Source organism: Haemorhous mexicanus, chromosome 1 (assembly GCF_027477595.1).
Source record: "Haemorhous mexicanus isolate bHaeMex1 chromosome 1, bHaeMex1.pri, whole genome shotgun sequence".
In the NCBI taxonomy this organism is placed as follows: Eukaryota; Metazoa; Chordata; class Aves; order Passeriformes; family Fringillidae; genus Haemorhous; species Haemorhous mexicanus.
This window is the reverse complement of record NC_082341.1, coordinates 156,975,358-156,994,938: the sequence shown is the minus strand read 5'-3', so window position 1 is coordinate 156,994,938 and position 19,581 is coordinate 156,975,358. Positions and strand designations below refer to the sequence as shown.

The 19,581-nt window shown below is 53.0% G+C and overlaps 2 protein-coding genes across 3 annotated transcripts; one reads left to right on the top strand and one right to left on the bottom strand.

Moving 5' to 3' along the window:
- Nucleotides 1-877: 877 nt before the first annotated feature.
- NAPRT (nicotinate phosphoribosyltransferase) lies at nt 878-7,076 on the top strand. Its single transcript, XM_059868127.1, has 13 exons — nt 878-1,090; nt 2,051-2,178; nt 2,727-2,809; nt 3,262-3,392; nt 3,470-3,585; nt 4,159-4,352; nt 4,519-4,659; nt 4,811-4,895; nt 5,025-5,105; nt 5,594-5,696; nt 5,774-5,931; nt 6,102-6,209; nt 6,327-7,076. The coding sequence occupies exons 1-13, from the start codon at nt 904-906 to the stop codon at nt 6,384-6,386; spliced, it is 1,575 nt and encodes a 524-aa protein (XP_059724110.1). The 5' UTR covers nt 878-903; the 3' UTR covers nt 6,387-7,076.
- A 252-nt stretch (nt 7,077-7,328) lies between these two features.
- On the bottom strand, nt 7,329-19,426 carry LOC132338466 (ubiquitin carboxyl-terminal hydrolase CYLD-like). Of its 2 annotated transcripts, none has more exons than XM_059868072.1 (15): nt 19,366-19,426; nt 17,003-17,469; nt 16,634-16,918; nt 16,365-16,434; nt 15,504-15,724; nt 14,837-14,990; nt 14,353-14,491; nt 13,630-13,740; nt 13,136-13,227; nt 12,344-12,410; nt 11,185-11,317; nt 10,853-10,961; nt 10,586-10,704; nt 9,764-9,983; nt 7,329-9,055 (listed from the first exon to the last, which is right to left on the bottom strand). In XM_059868072.1, the coding sequence occupies exons 2-15, from the start codon at nt 17,456-17,458 to the stop codon at nt 8,871-8,873; spliced, it is 2,361 nt and encodes a 786-aa protein (XP_059724055.1). In that variant the 5' UTR covers nt 17,459-17,469; nt 19,366-19,426; the 3' UTR covers nt 7,329-8,870. The 2 variants fall into 2 exon arrangements, with proteins under 2 accessions (XP_059724055.1, XP_059724046.1); XM_059868063.1 differs by lacking the exon at nt 19,366-19,426 and adding an exon at nt 19,180-19,340.
- Nucleotides 19,427-19,581: the final 155 nt, after the last annotated feature.

Sequence of the window (19,581 nt, the reverse complement as noted above, 5' to 3'; positions counted from 1 at the left end):
TTTTCCAGGGTTTAGAGACCCCAGTCACTCCCTACAAAAAACAGGATGAATAATCCAGGAATTGCTGATTTGGGATGGATTTCATCCCTCTTTTCCCACTGACTCCCTGCCCAGGTCACTTTAGCTGAGTGTGGCCTGGCAAGGGGACAGGTGACATTCCTGACTTTGGGAACATGAGGTCTGTCCCAGTGCCAGAGTCCAAGGTCTGGGGCCACCAAGGGACACAGGAAGCTCCATGGGACGGTGCTGCAAGGGGACAAGTGACATTCCCGACTTTGGGAACACGAGGTCTGTCCCAGTGCCAGAGTCCAAGGGACACGGGAAGCTCCATGGGATTGTGCTGCAAGCCTGCCCCTTGTCCTGCCGAGGCCAGTCACTTGATATGTGACACGTGTCCCTTGCAGGGTCCTGCCACCCCCAGAGCACTGCTCGGAGTGCCCCTTGTCCTCTGTGCTGCCATCCTGAGTCCCTGCTGGTCCAAGCGGTGCCACGTGTGCCTTCTGTGTCCCGTTTCTGTCATGTCACCACCCCTGTGTCCACCATGGGCCACCATCCCTGTGCCGTGTCCTCCTTGTGCTGCCATCCCTGTCCCTTGTCCCCTGTGTGCTGCCATCCCTGCTGCCCTGTCCCCGTTATCCGCCGTGTCCCTCTGTCCCTATATCCTCCCTCTGCTGCTATCCGGTGTCCCCCTTGTGCTGCCATCCCTGTGCCACTGTGCGCTGCCACCCCGCGTGTCCAGCTGTGTCGCCAGCACTGCCCCGTGTCCCCCTTGTGCTGCCATCCCTGCTGCCCCGCGTCCCCGTGTCGCCATCCCCGCGTGCTCCCACCCCGCGCTTCCGTATTCCTTCTATTTGCCCGCTCCTCCCCGTGTCCCCACCCCTGTCCCCTTGTCCCCGCCCCGCCATGGCGCCGCTGGCGGACCTGTACCAGGTGTCCATGGCCTACGGGCACTGGCGGGCCGGGCGACACCGCGCCCCGGCCGCCGCCGAGCTCTTCTTCCGCCGCCCGCCCTTCCGCGGCTCCTTCGCGCTCGGCGCCGGCCTGGCCGAGGGGCTGCGGGGGCTCCGAGCCTTCCGCTTCTCCGCTGCCGGTGCGTGGTGACAGCGAGGGACAAGAGGGGACACGGGGTGGGGGGAAAGAGACAGGGTTGTAGGGAGGAGTGGTGGGCGAGGGGACCGTCCCAGTGGGACTTGGAGGGACAAGGGAGCAACTCCAGGGGGCAGGGCAGGGCGGAGGAGAGGGTGGAGAAGGGACGGGAGAGGCTCAAGGGGGAGGGAGGGGGGTACGACTCAGGGGGACAGTGGGGAGGATGAGGATGGGACGGGAGAAGCGTTGTGGGGAGCAGTGGTGGGTGAGGGACAGGAAACCTTCACAGGGAGGTTTTGGAACGACTCCAGGGGATAGGAGGGGAAAGGGCAGAGGATGAGGGAGGATAGCCGGGAGGGTGGGAGGGGAGGGACGTGGGGGAAGGAGGGAATTCCCCCCAGAGGAGGAGGGGGGAACAACTCAATGAGACTTGTAAGGGATGGGATAGCATCCAGGGGGACTTAAGGGGGGCAGAGACATTTCTCAGAGTGATCTGGGGATGGAGAACCCCTCAGGGGGACTTGGGGAGGACGGGAATCCCTCAAGAGAGCTTGATGGGGACAAGAATGTCTCTCAGAGGGATCTGGGGGAGTGGGGACCTGCGGTGGGGGTGAGGGACAGCATTTGAAGGGGACATGGGGGAGAGGGGGGGACTGCAGGGGATCAGGACAACTCATAAAGGGACAGGGACATCTCTCAGATGAACTTAGGGGAAAGGGAGACCCTTCAGGGGACACAAGGGCAGGAGTGGACACAAAGAGCCCTCAGGGAAACTTGGGGGGACACTGGGACACTCTCCAGAGGTGTCCCTCAAAGGGGACTTGGGCCACCCCACCCTGTCACACTCCGTGCTGGGGGTGCTGTCACCTACCTGCTGTCACTCACCTCTCCATGGGAGGCTCGGTGTTCCCCCCCACCTCCCCCTGTGTCCCTTGTCCCTGGTGTCACCGCGCTGTCCCCGCAGACGTTGCGTACCTGCGCTCTGTCCTGCCCAGCACCATAGATGACGCCTTCTTTGACTACCTGGCAACCCTGGACGCCTCCGAGGTGACCGTCACCGCCTTTCCCGAGGGCTCTGTCGTCTTTGCCAGGGTAGGACCCCTCTCCATCTTTCCTGACCTCTCTCCTGATCTCTCCCAGCTCCCAGACCTCCCCTTTTCCTTGAACCTGGGATCCCCTGGAACTCCAATCCAGCTTTTCCCACTGCCCCCCTTTTCCCTGACCCTGGAAGCCCCTGGACCCCCCATTCCCAACTTCCCACTTCACAGCCACTCCCCCTTTCCTCAACACCATGGACCCCTAAAACTGCTATCTTGGCCATCCTCATGTCCCCACCCTGTGACCCCCTTTTCCTTCACACTGGGAACCCCTGGAACGCCTTTCCTGGGCACAGGGACAATCTGGACCCTCATTCCTGGGCAATAGGATCCCCTTGCACGCCCTTCCCTGGCACTGGAATCCCCTTGTGTCCCCTTTTCCTTCACCAATATCCCCCTGCAACCCCTTTCCTGACCATCCCACCTCTCCCAGGCCCAGGCCTCCCCTTTTCCTTGGCTCTGGGATCCCCTGGACCCTTGTTCCTGCCTTTCCCAGCTCCTCCCTGCTCCAGAGGGACCAGGATGTCACCTCTGTTCCCTCAGGTGCCATTCCTGCAGGTGAAGGGGCCGCTCCTGGTGGTACAGCTGCTGGAGACCACTTTGCTGTGCCTGATCAACTATGCCAGGTATTTTGTGATGGGATGATCCCTCTTGGAAGATGGAGGGGGGCAGGGAAGGAGCAGCACCCCCAGTCTAGAGGGACACCCCAGTCCTGGGGGTACCATGACCCCACAAGTCCCCGACTGGGATTTAACTGCTGGAATTCTAGCAGTTGAATTTAACTACAGGAGGGTGTCCCACTGTCCCCCCAAGTTTTCCTGAGGGCTTCCCGTGTCCAGCCCACCCTGTGGTTCCCTGAAGAGTCTCCCTGTCCCTCAGGTTCTCCTGAGAGATGTCCTGGTCCCCCACAGGTCACCTTTAGGATCTCCCTGTCCCTTAAGTCCCCTTGGTCAACTCCACCACATCCCTGTCCACCAAGTCCCATGGTAATCCCTGCCTTGTCCAAACAGGGAGGATCCTGGAGCCCCTTCCCCTTGGCTATGCTGGCTCTGTGTGACCTGTCCCCTTTGTCCTCCAGCCTGGTGGCCACCAACGCTGCCAGATTCCGTCTCCTCGCCGGCCCGGACACGAAGCTCATAGAGATGGGGCTCCGCCGCGCGCAGGGGCCGGATGGAGCCCTCTCGGCATCCAAATATTCCTACATTGGGGGTGAGTCCCACCCCACGGTGCCCGGTGCCACCGCGGCCCTGCCATCACCTGGGTGTCCCCCCTGTCCCTCCTCGCAGGCTTTGACTGCACCAGCAACATCCTGGCGGGAAAACTCTACGGAATTCCCGTGCGCGGCACCATCGCCCACTCCTTCATCATGTCCTTCAGGTGCCTGGAGGAGGTGCAGCCACGGGTGAGCTCTGCCTGGGATGGGATGGGAATGGGGATGGGAATGGAATGGGAATGGAGATGGAGATGAATATTGGATGGGGATGGGATGAGGGTAGGGATGGGAGTGCAGGGATGGGAATGGGATAGGGATCTTATGGGGTTGGGGATGTAGAGGGGGATAGGAATGGAGATGGGAATGGGTTGGGATGGGATAGGGATTGAGTGGGGTTGGGGATGGGATGTGGATGAAGATGGGATATGGGTGTGATTGGGGTGGGGATAGGGATCAGCAGAAGGAAGTGGGGTGGGGGTGGGGTTTGTATGGAGTTGGGGATGGGAGGAGATGGAATGGAGATGGGATGGGGTGTGGTGGGAATTGGGGTAAGGTGGGATGGATATGGGGATGGGATGGGAATGAGAATGTGGATAAGGGGTGGGGAATGGGATGTGGGATGAGATAGGAGTGGGATGAGGGTGGGAATGCAGACAGGGATTAGAGTGGGATGGATGGGGAATGGAACACTCCACCTGTTCCCACACTCCTGGCACCTTGGATGATGCCACGGGCTGTGGAAATCCCATGTTCCCCCGGCAGGAGCTGCCACCTCGGGCTGGAGGAGATCCCGTGGATCTGGCAGGCCTGGCTGTGTCCTGGCTGCAGCAGGTTTGTGACCTGCTCCAGACTCCTCCCAGCAAGGCCAACCAAGGCGAGCTGGCTGCCTTTGTGTCCTACGCTGTCACCTTCCCGTGTGACTTCCAGGGATTGCTGGACACCTACTGTGTCAGGAGGTGAGGACACCAGGACTTTGCCACTGTGGCACAGGGGATGGATGTGTCCCTCCTCGTTGGTGGCCCTGAAGAAGGAATGTTGGCTGGCACAGGGCTTGGAAATGCTGCTGGATCCACCGTGGATCCACGTCCCACTTGTCATTTATGCTTTCCTTGCCCATGCCAGGAGTGGTTTGCCCAATTTCTGTGCCGTGGCCTTGGCACTGCACCAGCTGGGCTACCAGGCCATCGGAGTGCGCCTGGACAGTGGGGACCTGGCCCAGCAATCCAAGGAAATCCGGGGAGTGTTCCAAGCCTGTGGAGCTCAGTGAGTCCCACTCCAGCTCTGGGATGGATGTCACTGATCCCTGTCCTCCTCACCTGCACCCAGCCCCTCATCCTGCCAAGATTTGGGAGCCCTCATGGCTCTGGGTACTGTGGGTAGATCCATGGATCCTCCCAAATCCTGCTCCTTGCAGCTTCCAGGTGCCCTGGTTTGGGACCATCCCCATCGCTGTCAGCAACGACATCAGCGAGCAGAGCCTGGAGGAGTTCAGGAGGGAGGTGAGGAACCTGCTGGCACAGCTGGGATGTCACTTGGGTGCTGCTGGCATGGCTGGGATGTCACCAGGGCTGTCCCTGGTGCTGGCAGGGCTGGGATGTTGAAGGTCTCTGTCTTCTCTGCTGCCTCAGGGGAGCGAGATCGACATGATCGGCATCGGGACCAACCTGGTGACGTGTCCCCTGCAGCCATCGCTGGGCTGTGTCTACAAGGTGAAGGTGGCAGCCTAAATCCCAAATATCCCAATCCTCACTGAGCCGCTTCCAGGTGGTCCACGCCTGCTCCATGGCCATCCAGCCCAAATGGAGTCACAGAGTCACAAAAGAATTTGCCTTGGAAGGGATTTTTGAAGGTCCTCCACCACCATGGGCAGGGCACCCTCCACTATCCCAAGCTGCTCCAAGCCCTGTCCAACCTCGCCTTGACACTTACAGGGATGGGGCAACTACAGATTCTCTGGGAATTCCATTCCAGCCCCTCACCACCCTCACAGGGTGGAATGCCTTCCCAGTATCCCATCCAGCCCTGCATTCTGGCAGTGGGAAGCCATTCCTCCTCCATCCCTTGTCCCAAATCCCTCTCCAGCTGTCTTGGAGCCCCTTTAGGCACTGGAAAGGGGCACTCCAATTGTCTTTTTTCAGCTGATCTGCATCAGTTGCCTCCCCAGGGGGGTCACAGGTTCCCTTCCCTTCTCCCACAGCTGGTGGAGGTCAATGGCTCCCCATGCCTGAAGCTCACGGAGGATGAGGAGAAGATGACAATCCCGGGGATGAAGGCAATCTATCGGCTCTATGATGCTGCTGGTGAGTCTGGAGACCTTTCCCAGAGTCCTGGGGGAATCTCCTGCTCCATAACTCTCTCCCTGATGTCCTCCTGGCAGGTCACCCCTTCATGGACCTCATGGCCCTGGAAGAGGAGCCGTCACCCAGCGCGGGGCAGGAGCTGGGGATCCGTGTCCTGGGGCGGCTTGAGGAGACCACCAAGGTCATTCCCACCACCGTGGAGCCCCTCCATCGCACCTACTTCAGGGATGGCCAGGTCAGGGGTGGTCCCATCTCCTGCAAGGTGTCCTCTTCCATGCTGGAGGATGGCTCAAGGGCAGTGGTGGCTTCTGAGATGTGCCAACAACTCTGGTGCCAACCCAGACGCGGTGGCTCGGGTGGTGGCTTTCCACATGGATCTTCCCACATGGCTCTCCATCCCTGCAGGTGTGTGAGCCCCTACCCAGCCTGCCCGAGGTGAGGACCCACGCCCAGGTGTCCCTCAACCTGCTCAGCCCCGCTCACCGCCGGCTCCACGAGCCACAGCCCTACCCGGTACGTCCAGCACTTCCCACATCCCACTGGCACACACCTGGGAATGCCACTGGATTTGGTGGCCTGAGCAAAGCCACCACGGAGCTGCTCCCTGACCCCTCTTGTTCCCATTCCCAGGTGGCTGTGACGGAACGGCTGCACCAGCTCTTCCTGGAGCTGCGCCAGGGCAGCCTCTGAGGGGGTCCCTGCTCATCCCCAGCTCCTGCTCTGCTCTTTTTTGGGAAGCCCAGGTGCCTCGTTAGCAATTAATGGCTCTAATTTAGACCTTTCCTCTGCCTGGTGCTAACCCAAGGAACCTGCAGGAACTGGGAAAATGCCCTGGGGTCCCAGTAGGGAAGCTGGGAACACAGGGATGGGGAAGGCAGAGCTGGAAGCGACAGTTGTGTGCCCAGCTTGGTGGCCCTGCCATTCCTGTGCCTTCCTTGGTGGCACTGCCAGCCTTGTGCCTTCCTTGGTGGCCCTGCCATTCCTGTGCCTTCCTTGGTGGCCTTGCCACTCCTGTGCCCAGCTTGGTGGCCTTGCCAGCTTTTTGCCTTATCGTGGTGGCCCTGCCACTCCTGTGTCCAACTTGGTGGCACTAGGACAAAGTCTGGAGTGCCACCAAAAGGGTGACATGGGACACCCATGGGATACCTATGGCAGACACTCTGTGCTTTGGCAGTTCTGAGCTTCATCTCTGTGGCCACATTCCAACTCTTTCCATTCTGGCCAAATTCCCTGGGATGTGGAGGCTGGCTCCAGGTGGATCCCAGCTCCAGGTTGCCACCTGCACTTTCTAACCCCTGTTCCCACAGGAAACGTGGCTCTAACCCACACTGAGCTTCAGACTAAGCAAAAAATTTCAAATAAAGGCCTTTTCCCACCATGGCTCTGACCCTAATTCCAGTGAAAAACCCTTTGGAGCTCCATTGGGAATGGGAAGGGTGAGAGGGAAATCCCCAGGGATCAAACCTGTGGCTTTGCTGTCCTCTCCCTGGTTTGGATCTTGGCAGAAATTACAGGGAAGAAAACAACTAAGAGCTTAACAAAGCATGGCTTGATGGTCTTGGATTTCTGGGAATTCCAACAGCATTGTATCCCATTTTAAGACAGGAAAAAAATACTCCAGGAAATCCAGGATCAGTTGGCTAAAAAATATTATTTTTCTTTTAAGCAAAGCACCAAAGATAAGGAGTCCATTGTACCTGAGTAGAGATTTTCCTGAGTTTTTGGGAGAGCAGGAATGAAGAACAAGGAGAGTGACCTGTGCCACCATTTGTCACCCTCACGGATAAGATGCAATTCCTGATGTTTAGGAACCATTTTGGTGGGCAGAGAAGCTCCTGGGTGTCTTTGCACTTTCTCCTCAGGTATTTATGGATATTGAGGAGATTCCTGAGCCTTTTTTTCTCCAGGCTGGGCAATTCCAGCCCACTCAGCCTCTCCTCGTAGGAGATGCTCCAGTCCCTTCATCATCTCTGTAGCTTTTCCTTGGATTTTGTCTCTCATTTTGTACTGAGGAGCTCTAAACAGAACCCAGTATTCCAGGTGTGACCTATCAGAGCTGAGCAGAGGGAAAGAATCCCTCCAGGACCTGCTGGCAACACCTGGAATGCCAGAAAGATCCCAAACCATGCATCCCAAGCCACCAGGACCAATCCAAATCTCCAGGCTTTGTTAAAATTACTCCACTCTGCATTAAACGGGGGGGGGAAGAGCAGGAACAGGGTTAAACCTGCACAGCTGGGACTCCTGGATGCTTTCCTTCAGGTTTTTGTGGAATTTGGGCATCCCACTGACGCAGCTTCCCAGTTAATAGCAGGGAACCCCCAAGTTTACAAATTTATTTAACTTAAGGAACCAACTTACGGTTCCCACTCCAACCCTTAACTTTCCTGCGGAAAATCCCAAAGTGCTCACTTTTTTTCTGTTTTTGCCCTTGGAATTCCGGTGTTTGACCCCAGAACTTGGGAGTGGATGCAAAGATGGGACAGAAAGTGCTCAAAGTGAGGTTGTAACACTGAATCCTGTGCAGATTTTGCCAAAAAGAGGAAGCAGCAGGAGCCCAGATGTTGTTCCTCTCCTCCCATCCTCCTTCCAGTTTTGTTCTTGGAAAAATATCTATTTTTAAAGCATAGCTTCAGCTCAGGATGTCCATGATTGGAAATAAGGAATGGTGGGTAAAAGTGCCAATTAGTGCTGGATAAGGGAAGTGCAGGGAATTTAGGGACACAGGTGAGGAAAATCAATGCTGACCTGATTTTCCTCACTCCACAAATCCGGGTGAGGATGTCTTAGGGAAGGTTGTGGTTTCTTGGTAAACCTGTGGATAATTCCTTGTGTTTTGATTTCTGCTGGTCCCCAGCTTTGGAGGGAAGGGGTGGCAGGGAAACAAGGATGTGGGAATGCTCCATCTGCAGAGTACCCAGAGAGGGAGAATTGTGGAATGTGGGGAATGAGAAGGAATTATTGATCCTCAACTTCCAAGTCCAGCTGTGCCCAAGGACCAACTACCACTGGATAAAGCCAGAATTTCACAAACCCAGCTTGACTTGGATAATTTGACACCAAGAGAGGTGAGAAGAGGCAGCTTAGAGCATCCAGACTTGGCTGTTTCCACCTTCTGGGATGATCCAAGCTCCCATTCCTGATGTTGCTCCGTGCCATCGTCTTGGGATGGTGTCACTTGTAAAGTGCCATTTTCCTGCTCTGGTACAGGTACATGTAGGCGTCACAAAAGAGGCGTTTGGCCACCCCATCCATGTCCCGAGGCTGCTCCAGGGCCAGCACAGCCAGGGGCAAGTCCAGGTATTTGGCAACTTCCGGGCACAGCGTCACCGTGGGAATGTTGAAGCCGTTTTCGCCACCTGAGGTGGAAAGGAGGAGAAAAGTCCTAAATGAGATCCCAAAGGGATGGGTTCCTACAGCTCCAGCAGATCCCAGCATGCTCAAGAGTCATGCAGAGCCTCAGCTGGAAGATGTGGAGGCCAAAGCACTGGAAGAGGCTAAAGGGCCTCCAGGAGAGCTGGAGAAGGTTTTTGGACAAGATATGGAGGAACAGGACACTGGGAATGGCTTCCCACTGCCAGAGGGCAGGGTCAGATGGGATATTGGGAAGGAATTCTTCCTTGTGAGAGTGGTGAGGAGCTGGAATGGTATTTCCAGAGGAGCTGTGGCTGCCCCATCCCTGGAACTGTCCAAGTCAAGGCTGGATGAGGCTTGGAGCAACCCAGGATAGAGGAAGGTGCCCATGGCAGGGGTTGAAACTGGATGAGATTTAAGGTGTCTTCCAACCCAAACCATTCCATAATTCTCTGATAAAAGCACAGTGGGGAAGGACAGGAGAAGCATCTGTGCCCACAAGCTGAGCCAGCTGGGATAGGATCCCAAATCCCTTGTTTGACCACAACCAGGAGCTCACCTGGAAAAACCCTTTTAGCCTCTCTGGAATCTAATTAAAGGAAATCCAAATGCAGAGAAAGCCTAAACAGGGGAACTTGAGAGGAAAGGGTGGACTGAGCAGGCCCAGGCAGCTTCCCACATCCCATTCCCACATCCCACTGCCATTCCCTCACCGTGCCGGTCGGCCATGCTGTCGAAGAACATCCAGTGCTCGTTGCCAGGGCCATATTTCACGAAGGACACGTAGTGACTGGTCTCGATGCAGAGCACTGCAAACAGCTCCAGCTTCTCCCGCGGCACCTGCTGGCAGCCCCGGGTGCTCCAGCTCTGGAATTCCTCTGGAATGTGCAACCTCCGGGGTTTGTGCGCTTTGCGGCGGTGATGGGAATGAACCTGAGGAGAGGGGACAGGGTGGCATTGGCAGAACTGGCCCTGGCATGCCAGGAAGGGGGGGGTAGAGGTCACATTCCCAATTTATTCCCTGCTGATGTGATTCCCGTGCTCCCTGCTTGCCTGGGAATGGCGTTGTGGGAACAGCCTGGCAGCAGGAAGCTGAAATGGGAGCTTGTCGGCCTGCAAGAGGCAGAAACTGTGGGAATGCTCATGGGGAAACAGCAGGGAAGGATCAGCTCTCAGTTCCTGCAGGATTACACTTTATTTATAGAACAGGTTGTCCAGGGAAGCTGTGGATGTCCCATCCCTGGAATCCAAGGACAGGTAGGACAGAGCTTGGAGCAACCTGGGATAGCGAGCAGCACCCAGGGGGTGGAGCTGGAATGAGCTTCAAGGTCCTTTCCAATCCAAGTTTTTCTAAGATTCCATTTTTATTTAGGCTCTGTGTAAGCAGAGGGTTCACAACCTCTGGTTCCTGGGTGGGAATGACCCTCAGGAAAGGACTGAGCAGCTGCAGGGACAGCCAGGGAAATGTGGGGATTTTGGGAGGTTTCATCCTTCTGACAGCTTCCAAGGTGGATTTTGGGAATAGCCATGAATACCTGTCTGGAGCAGGAGCTGCAGAACTGCTTCAGGCCCGTGGCTGCAAACACTTTGTCCTTGAAACACTCTGAGCATTCCAGAGTGGCAACATCGCCACACAGGCAGCATTCCCTGGGACCTGCCAGGGAAACAGAGCTCAGAGGGAGTGTCTCCTCCAAATCCCCCCTAAAATCCAGCTTGTCCTGCCAAAACTGGGACTCAAGGAAGAAGAATCCCACCCCTGAGAGCCCAGAGCTGGCTGCTCACAGCCCATCATCATCACTCACTGTCCAGCAGCAGATCTGTTATATCCAGCTCCAAGGAAGGGATGATTTTGCTGAACATTTTGTATTCCTTCCCAAAACGTGGCATTTGGATAATGAAGCAAGATGGGATCTGGGAAAAAAAAAAAAAAAAAGAAAGGAATCACCCTGCCAGAAGAGCCAAACCCCAGAGATTTTTTTGCTGTCATTATTCACAGGACAAAAGGGAAAAAGGGAAAGCAGAGGCCTTTTCCTAAGTCATGCCTGGATTCAGTGTTGGATATAAAACGTCCAAGGCCTCATAGGTATTTTAGGAAGCAAGAAAAGCAGGAAAGCTCCAAGAAAGCAGGACTCACCTCCACCAGCTTCAGATCTGAGGACAGGAAGGAGCGTTCCACCAACTGCTGCACGTCGGGAACCACCAAATCCTCCTGTTGATCCATAAATATCTGGTAGCAGTAACATTCCTGCTCCTTCTGGCCTCCTGACCTGCAAGGAGAGCTCATGGGATTGGGGATGTGGTGACACAAAAACTGGAGTTTCCCAAAGTTTGTCCTGGGAGAGCTCCTGGGCTCGAGGCACCGAGGGTGGTTTGGTGCAACACAAAGCCCTTTTTCCACACAAAAATACCAAACTTATGCCAGGGGAGCAGAAGATAAGTAGGAATTTTGGCCTCATTATCCATTTGGAGCAGCACATCCTATAAGCAAAATTCCATTTCCCCTTGATATAAATCTAAAAGATAATTTAGTATTAGCAAATTTAGTATTTAAATTGACAAACAGATGCTTTGATGAAGGATTAATGAAAAAAACGCATCCAAAAAGCCAAACTCAAGGTGGGTTGTGTGCAGATCTCCCACAATCCCTAAAGAAAGCAGGGAAAGGATTTCCTTGGGATGACCCCGTGCAGGGGAGCTGCAGCACAGAGTCCTCTTTGTGCTCGGCCTTTCCCAGCACTCCACAATCCACAGCTCGAGCAGTGGCTCCACAAAGGAGCACAGAAATCCAACAATTCCCTTTCTGTGCTCACAAACAGCACAGTTATTTTTGGCTTCCTCCAGCCTCTCATCCTCTTTGTAGAGTCCCCAAAAAACTGGGACTGCATCCATGGGCTGCCTGTTTTGAGAGGCTGTGGGAGCTGAGCCAGCTTGGCAGCCTGGACACATCCCAAATTCATCCAAAGGCAGTCGGATAACTGCTGGATCTGCCCCAAAGTCGGGCATCACCTTTCTCAAACCCCTTCTGGTTCTCCCTGAGGATGGCACAAGGGTTTTATCCCAATTTTCTGAAGGCAGCACCCTCCAGGGAGGGCTCAGAAGTGTCTTAGCCCAGATGGGAAGATCACAACAAGCAGGATCAGAGTCTGTTCCTAAGGAGCTGCAAAATCTCAGAGCTGTGATTCCAAAAAATTTTGGTGGAAAGGGACAAGTGACCCCCATCCGCCCAGGGATTCTGAGGTGGAAAATTAATGAGCCTGGCCCTGGGAATTGTATCCCCCAGTGTGGAAACTTACTGGAGTTTCAATAGTGGCTCAATTCCCAGGATCTGCTGCATTATGAGATTGAGGAACTCCTCAGGATCTGGAAAGTGAGAGGAAAGGATGGATCAGACCACGCCAGGAACTGCCTTGTCCCACTGCATCCAAGAGCTGCCGGGTAAACATGAGTCAGCGTTCCAGGGGCCTGGAATTTCCTCTTCAGGTTAGGGATAAAGGCTGAGAGCACATGGTTAAGGCAAAAATCCCAAAAGGAACATGGAAAATGCCAAGCAGCCTTCAGAGTCTGCACTTTCATGGAATTCTGGGATGGTTTGGGTGGGAAAGGACCTTCAAGGTCATGGAATTACAGCCACTGCCATGGACAGGGACACCTTCCACTATCCCAGGTTGCTCCAAGCCTCATCCAACCTGGACTTGGACAATTCCAGGGATAGGGCAGCCACAGCTCCTCTGGAAATTCCATTCCAGCTCCTCACCACCCTCACAGGGAGGAATTCCTTCCCAAAACCCCATCTGTCCCTGCCCTCTGGCAGTGGGAAGCCATTCCCAGTGTCCTGTCCCTCCATATCTTGTCCAAAATCCTTCTCCAGCTCTCCTGGAGCCCCTTCAGGCACTGGATGGGGCTCTGAGGGTACAGAGAGATTTAAAAACTGAAAGAATTTTACAAGTGAGTTTTTACACCAATTAACATCAGCACCTGATTAAAGCACATTCCTGGGAGAAGCACCAAGGGAAGTTGCCAGCTGGCTCCTGGAGGAGGCAAAACACAGGGAAGCAGCTGGGGAAAGGCCCCAGGGAGCTCCTTACCTTTCTCAGCATTGGTGAAGCTGGAGCACTGGCCCTTGTCCGTGAGCTGCTCCCGGAGGTGCATCACACTGCTGGCCCTGACAAAGCCAGTCCTGGGAACAACAACCAGCTGCAGGTGAGGGAAATCATGGAATGGCTGGGCTTGGAAGGGATCTTCATCCCCCTGCCAGTTCAACCCCCTGCCATGGGCAGGGATGCCACCAACGAGACCAGGTTGCTCCAAGGCCCATCCAACCTGGCTTGGGACCCTTCCAGGAATGGGGCAGCCACAGCTTCTCTGGGAATTCCATTCCACCGCCTCACAATCCTCACATGGAAAATTCCTTCCCAATATCCCACCTCAATCCACACTCTGTCAGTTTAAAACCATTCCTCCTTGTCTTGAACACTTTGGATGTGGCTGCCAGGTTTCCCTCAGTGCCAGGTACCACCTTTAGGGCAGCAGGGAAGGAATGAGGGCAAATGGGACAAATTCCAGCAATCCCTACACTCACCTACGGAGGGGATTGACGATCTCATCCCGCAGAATTCCCTGGACATTCCTGTCACACAGTGGGAAAGGCATGAAGAGCATGGAGTCCAGCACGGAGGTACAGGAGAAGAGGCTGTGGGAAGAGTGGGATGGGTTTGAGTTTGAGGGCTTGGAAGCAACAGCTGGAACCAAAATGTGTTGGCTGGTGACAGTCAATGGCTTTGATGCCCAACAATCCATGCATGGAATTACAGGGAGGTGAGGGAAGCACATCTGCACAGTGAGGCACATCTGGAACAATGAACACTGGGATAAAGCAAGGAAAAAGCTCAGGGAGAAGGAAATTCCTACTTTGCAGCCAAAACTGCTCAGGCAAGGGCACCACTGAGTCTTTTCCTCTCCAAGCAGGGAAGTTGGGACCTCCTGGGTGGGTTCTTTGGAATGATTCCAGGCAGAACTTCCAGGGACAGAGTCAGCACAGTCCAAATCCAGAAAACTACGAGCTCTCAGCACCCTGACTGACAGACACAGGGGTACAGGGGGTCTTCAGGGCTGAAAAACCTGCTGGATTTGGGAAGGAGATCAAAAAGCAGCCTGGAGGTTGCATCTCCACAGTTACATCTCACTCTACACCAGGTAAACTTCCAGCCACCTTGGAAATCCAGGGAAGTGCTGCAATTTGGGGCTTAGCTTAATTTAAAAGCCATTCATTTAAGGAGCCTGCACCACCCAAGGAGGTTCTTACCTGAAGAGAGCTGCATCCATGTAGCAGGAATTACAATGGCCTTGGATGCCCTTCATCCGCCCTTGGAGAACCCGGACTGCTGCCTCATTCCTGAGGGGAGGAAAACTCTCTGGACCCTCTGGCAGAACTTCTTGTCCTCCTGCAAGAAAAGGAATTGCCTTCAACTTCTTGTCTGGGTCAACTCTGCCCTTTCTTGATGTCTCAAAAGTCTGAGGGAAGTCTAAAACTCTCAGACCTAAGGTGGCTTCTCAATCCAGCTTTTCATAAATCACAATCTTTCAGACTTGAGGGATATTTCCAAAGGAATCTTTTAGGTTGGAAAAGACCTCTAGGATTGAGTCCAGCTGTTAATCCAGCCAAAGATGCGGTGTGGGATAAAAACCAAAAAACAACACTCCAAGGAAGGGAAGAAACGCTGCCCACGGGGTTTTCCCACATCCTTCTCCCACCACGGCCCCGTTTTCCTGCTTCCCAGAGGACTCACTGTAATCCCCCAGGGACAGGTCAGAGTTGGGAAAGCTCTGGAAGCGCACGTCGGGCTGGCAGGAGTTCAGCCTCACGAAGAGGCCGCGCTTCGGGGCGCAGTGGAAGTAGGACTTGCCCAGCCACTCTCCAGCTGTGACCCCCTTGTCTTCATCCTGGGAAAACAGCACCAGAGACAAGCCTGAGAGCGGGATTTATGGAATTATGGGTGGAAAAGAGGTCTGAGATCCAGTCTAGCTATGCAATGCTGTTGAGGCCACCACTGGGTTGTGTCCCTAAGTGCCACATCCACAGGGATGGGGACCTCACCCATGCCCTGGGCAGTTGTGCTAGGGCTGGACAACCCCATCCATAAAGGAATTTTCCCAATATCCAACCTAAACGCCCACTGGAGCAGTTTGAGGCTGTTGTCCCTTGTTCCCTAGGAGCACAGCCCAATTCCCACCTGGTGCCACCCTCCTGTTAGGGAACTGCAGGGATCCAGAAGGTTCTCCCTGAGCCTCCATTTCTCAAGGATGAGCCCCCCAGCTGCTCCTGGTGCTCCAGACCCTTCCCAGCTCCATTCCAGCCCCTCAATATCCTGTACCCGGGGATCCCAAAATTCCACCCTCCATATTCAGCCACTGCCACCAGCACTCCCAGGTCCTTTCCCAGCTTTCCAGCCTCACCAGTTCAACTCCAGCCATTTTCTCCTTGATTTGGGGCAGGTAGCCCAACCAGCGGATGATTCCTGAAACTTGATTCCCCTTGTCCAAAGTAATCTGGACCATGGAATTCACTTCCAGGGGTGAATTCCCACCTTCCCCCTCCTCGCTGCTCTCGCTGATCTCTCGTTTCATTAGGTTTGGTTTTCCAAAGCCCATGTTGGAGTTGAACACTGGGAAAAAACCTGATGGGCAACACAAAACATCAGGAGAGCTGGGAATTGGATCCTCTGGATCTAATTCCAGGTCTATTTTGGAAATTCCAGGCTACACACACAAGCAGGAAGCTGAGCACCAGGGACACAAGGTGTAATTCCCAGTGTGTCCAAGCTGGTCTGACAGGATGAGAGGGAATGATCCTGCTCCTTGTTTCCCTGCTCAAAGCTTCACATTCCAACCTCTTGCTAGGCCTGGAGCTAATCCAGCCCTTCCAAGGCTACTGCAATGGCAGCCGGGAGGTTATTTCCTAATTTTTTCTACTAATTCCTTGTCTTGTCCAACAATTCCCACCATTGCTGCTGGCACCTGAGCCTTTCCCACCAGAATGAAGCTCCTCCTCCATCTTTTACAGCTGAATTAAAGACTTTTTAACCAGGGGTGCCTCTTCCCTGAGGGAATTCTCTGCAACCATCAGCCTCTCCCTACTGACAAATGGGATTCAGGTTTAGCTTTGTGTGGAACTTGAGATTTTTCCATAAATCCCAGTGCACTAAAACAAGCTGTAAGTTTTACTGGAATTTCAGCTCCTCAGTACCCTGCAGAGAGGGAATAAATTCCAAATTCCCCCAGAACAGAGCAGGAGAGACACATCGAAAGATCACCTACTTTGCAAGCTCTCCTTCACAACAGATTCGATGGGGATTTCCCTGAAAATGTCAGTCGTTCCTTCTTCTTCCTGAAAGGAGTGAAAAAATCCATCAGCTAGGGAAAAACCCATCAGCTAAACACTGGAATATGAAGGATTTTTTTAAACAAAGTTTGCACTGAACCTCACATCCCTTTTGGACATTCCTTCTACTTCTCTTTCACGTCCAACCATAATGGGATTTTTTCTTTAAAATCCCAAAAAAAGCCCATGGAAAAGCTGCTCTTACCGGGCAAACTTTCACAAACCATTGGCTTCCTTCCCTGTAAACTGCCATGGCAATTCCTTTGGTGGGGATCTCATCCACAAAGAAGCTGACGGCGTCTCCCACTTTCACGGGAACCACCTCCTCCATGTCCTGTTTTCCCGGCTTCTGCTTCCCATAATCATTGCCTGATGTGGGAATAAACTGGATTTTGCTGAAGGGCAGGAAGATCCCACAGTTCCTCTTGCACTTGAAGTACTCGGTGCCGTGGTAGGACCCATCGCTTCTCCCTCTGTTTTCCCCCTCTCCCTGAAAACACGCCAGGAAGGGATGTCACACACAGAAATTTCATGGAAAAACGAGGAATTCTCTGCTTTGGGCCCCCCCCCTTACCTGCAATTCCACTCCGAAAAACACCGGAGTCAGCACAGCCAAGCTGGGCTTGTAGATGCTCCCGATGTAGCGCACGACTCCTGGGAAAAATTCCCTCTCCACCTCCACCATTACATTTTGGCCCGGCACAGCTCGGAGAGCTCCTTCCAGGCTCAGCCTGTCCAGGAAAAAATCCAAGCGCTCGCTGTGGCTCCCGATGGCCAGGAGGAATCCGGCGGCTTCCTGGTGCACGGGCTGCAGGATCTCCAGGTTGATGGTGACCGTGGAGCTGTCATCCAGCATGACAACCTTCAGGAAGCAAGCTGGAGGTCCATCCTCGGAAAAATTCCGCAGGTAGCTCCTCTCGCTGCAGAAGCACAAGTTCCCAGCTTGGAAGTACTTGTTTCCATAGGCACAGTCCTCGGTGAGGATGTAGAAGCAATTCCTGTCCGCTGCCAGAGGTGGGAGGTTGGACATGGCAGATTCCCCTGGGTTGGGAGAGTCACAGCAACGGAGATTTGTGAGTGTTGGCGGAGAATTCCCGAAGAATTTGGGGGTTGGAAGAGGTTTTGGATCCAACCCCGCGCTCAAAGCCTCGCCCAGCTGAGTTTGAGCGTCTCCCAAAACTTCCCTGCTCCCTTTTTCCAGGTGTTTAATCACCCTCGTGGTGATTCAAAATTCCATCTAACCCGGTTTCCCACATTCCTGCTCATCCCTGTTCCCTCACTGTGTTTCCATGGGAAAAGTCCAGCTCTGCCTTCTCCACTAAACCCTCCCAGAATGAGATTTCACAAAAAAAAAAAAAAAAAAAACCAAAAACAAAACCCAAAAACATGGAATGGTTTGGGTTGGGAGGAACCTTAAAATCATCTCATTCCATGGGCAGGGACACCTTTCCCTATCCCAGGTTGCTCCAAGCCCCATCCAGCCACACCTGGAATAATTCCAGGGATGGAGAGGCTGCTCCAACTGGTCCAACCTGTTCTGACACTGTCCAGCCTCATTAAATTCCATGTTTTCTTTCCTTACTCATGGGAATGAGGCAAAGGATCAATATTGCCTTTTAAAATTCCTTGGAAAAGGGATTCCAGCTCCTCCACGGTGTTCCTACAGCTCAAGAATATTCACAAATATTTTGACTATTCATTCAGAACAAGTGCAAATTACCCCTTGAGGTATCAAAGATCTCCAGCTTTCCTAGCAAATATTTATTTATTATATATTTTACATTAAAAGGAATACAAGTATCTGGAAGCTGGAATATATTTTGGTGCTAATTTTTTTTGTCCAATTCTGACATGTGAAAATTCTTGCAGTTAAAATTCCAGTAGGTTAATTCAACTGGTGGAATTCCAGTTAAATTCCAGTGGTTACACTCTAATATTTAAATTCCAGTAGTAACTAAAATCCAGTCATCGAATTCCACTTTTTATCCTCCCTTATCTTCTCCTTCAATGGAAAATCAGGATCCAAAATTTTTGTTTCAACGTGAAGAAAGGGTGGATTAAAAAAAATTAAAATAAAGAATTTTCCTCACTAAAAGCCCAAAATAAATTGATTTTTCTCATCAAATTCCCGATAATAAACTATTTAATTATCCAAAACCCCAAGAATAAATTTTCTCATAAATTAACCAAGAGTATAAATAAAATATAAGAATGTAAGAATATAAAATAACCAAGAATAAACTTTCCTCATCAAGCCCATTTTCCTCATGAAAGCTCCAGAATAAACCACATTAATAAACCATTTTCCTCATAAAAAGCAAAAAATAAACACATTTTTATCACAAAACCCGCAAGACTAAACATTTTTCCTCATCAAAAAGCAAGAATAAATCATTTTATTAATCAAACCTCAAGAATAAACCATTTTCCTCATCAAAATCCTCCAAGAATAAGTAATCTTCCTCATAAAAAAAACCACAAATAAACAATTTTCTTCCTTAAAAGCCGAAAATGAACTTTTTTTCTCTCAAGAAAAACGCAAAAAACCCCACTTTCCTCATCAAAAACTACGATTAATCATGTTCCTCATTTCCCAAAAAACCAAAACTAATGTCTGTTCCTCATCAAAACGCCGGAATAGACCACGTTTCTCATTAAAAAAAAACAGAGAATAAACAATTTTATTCGCCAAACCCCAAGAATAAATAGCTTTTCTCACAAAAATAAACAAGAATAGACTAATTTCCTCACCAAAACCGCCAAATAAACCATTTTCCTCGCGGAAACACAGCAAAAAACCCTTTTCCTCATCAAACCCAAGTGCAACCCGGGTATTTAAACCAGAATATTCCTAATTTCCTCCGATTTATGGGAATAAATCCCCGCTCCCAGGGCTCCGAGCGGGGTTTGGGCTCGACCCCTCCCCCCTCCCCTCACCGTCTCCGCCGCCGCTCCGGCCCCGGCACTTCCGCGTCCGAGCGCGCGCGCGGCCCACCAGCCAATGGGAAGCGGCAGGGAGAGGCGGGCCACCAATAGGAGTGAAGCGGCGGAATCACAATGAGGGGAGGGGGCGCGGCGAAGCAGCAGGCCCCGCCCCCTATCGGCCGGCCTTGGGGGAAGGCGGGAACTGCGTGAGGGGAGGCGGGTAGGGGG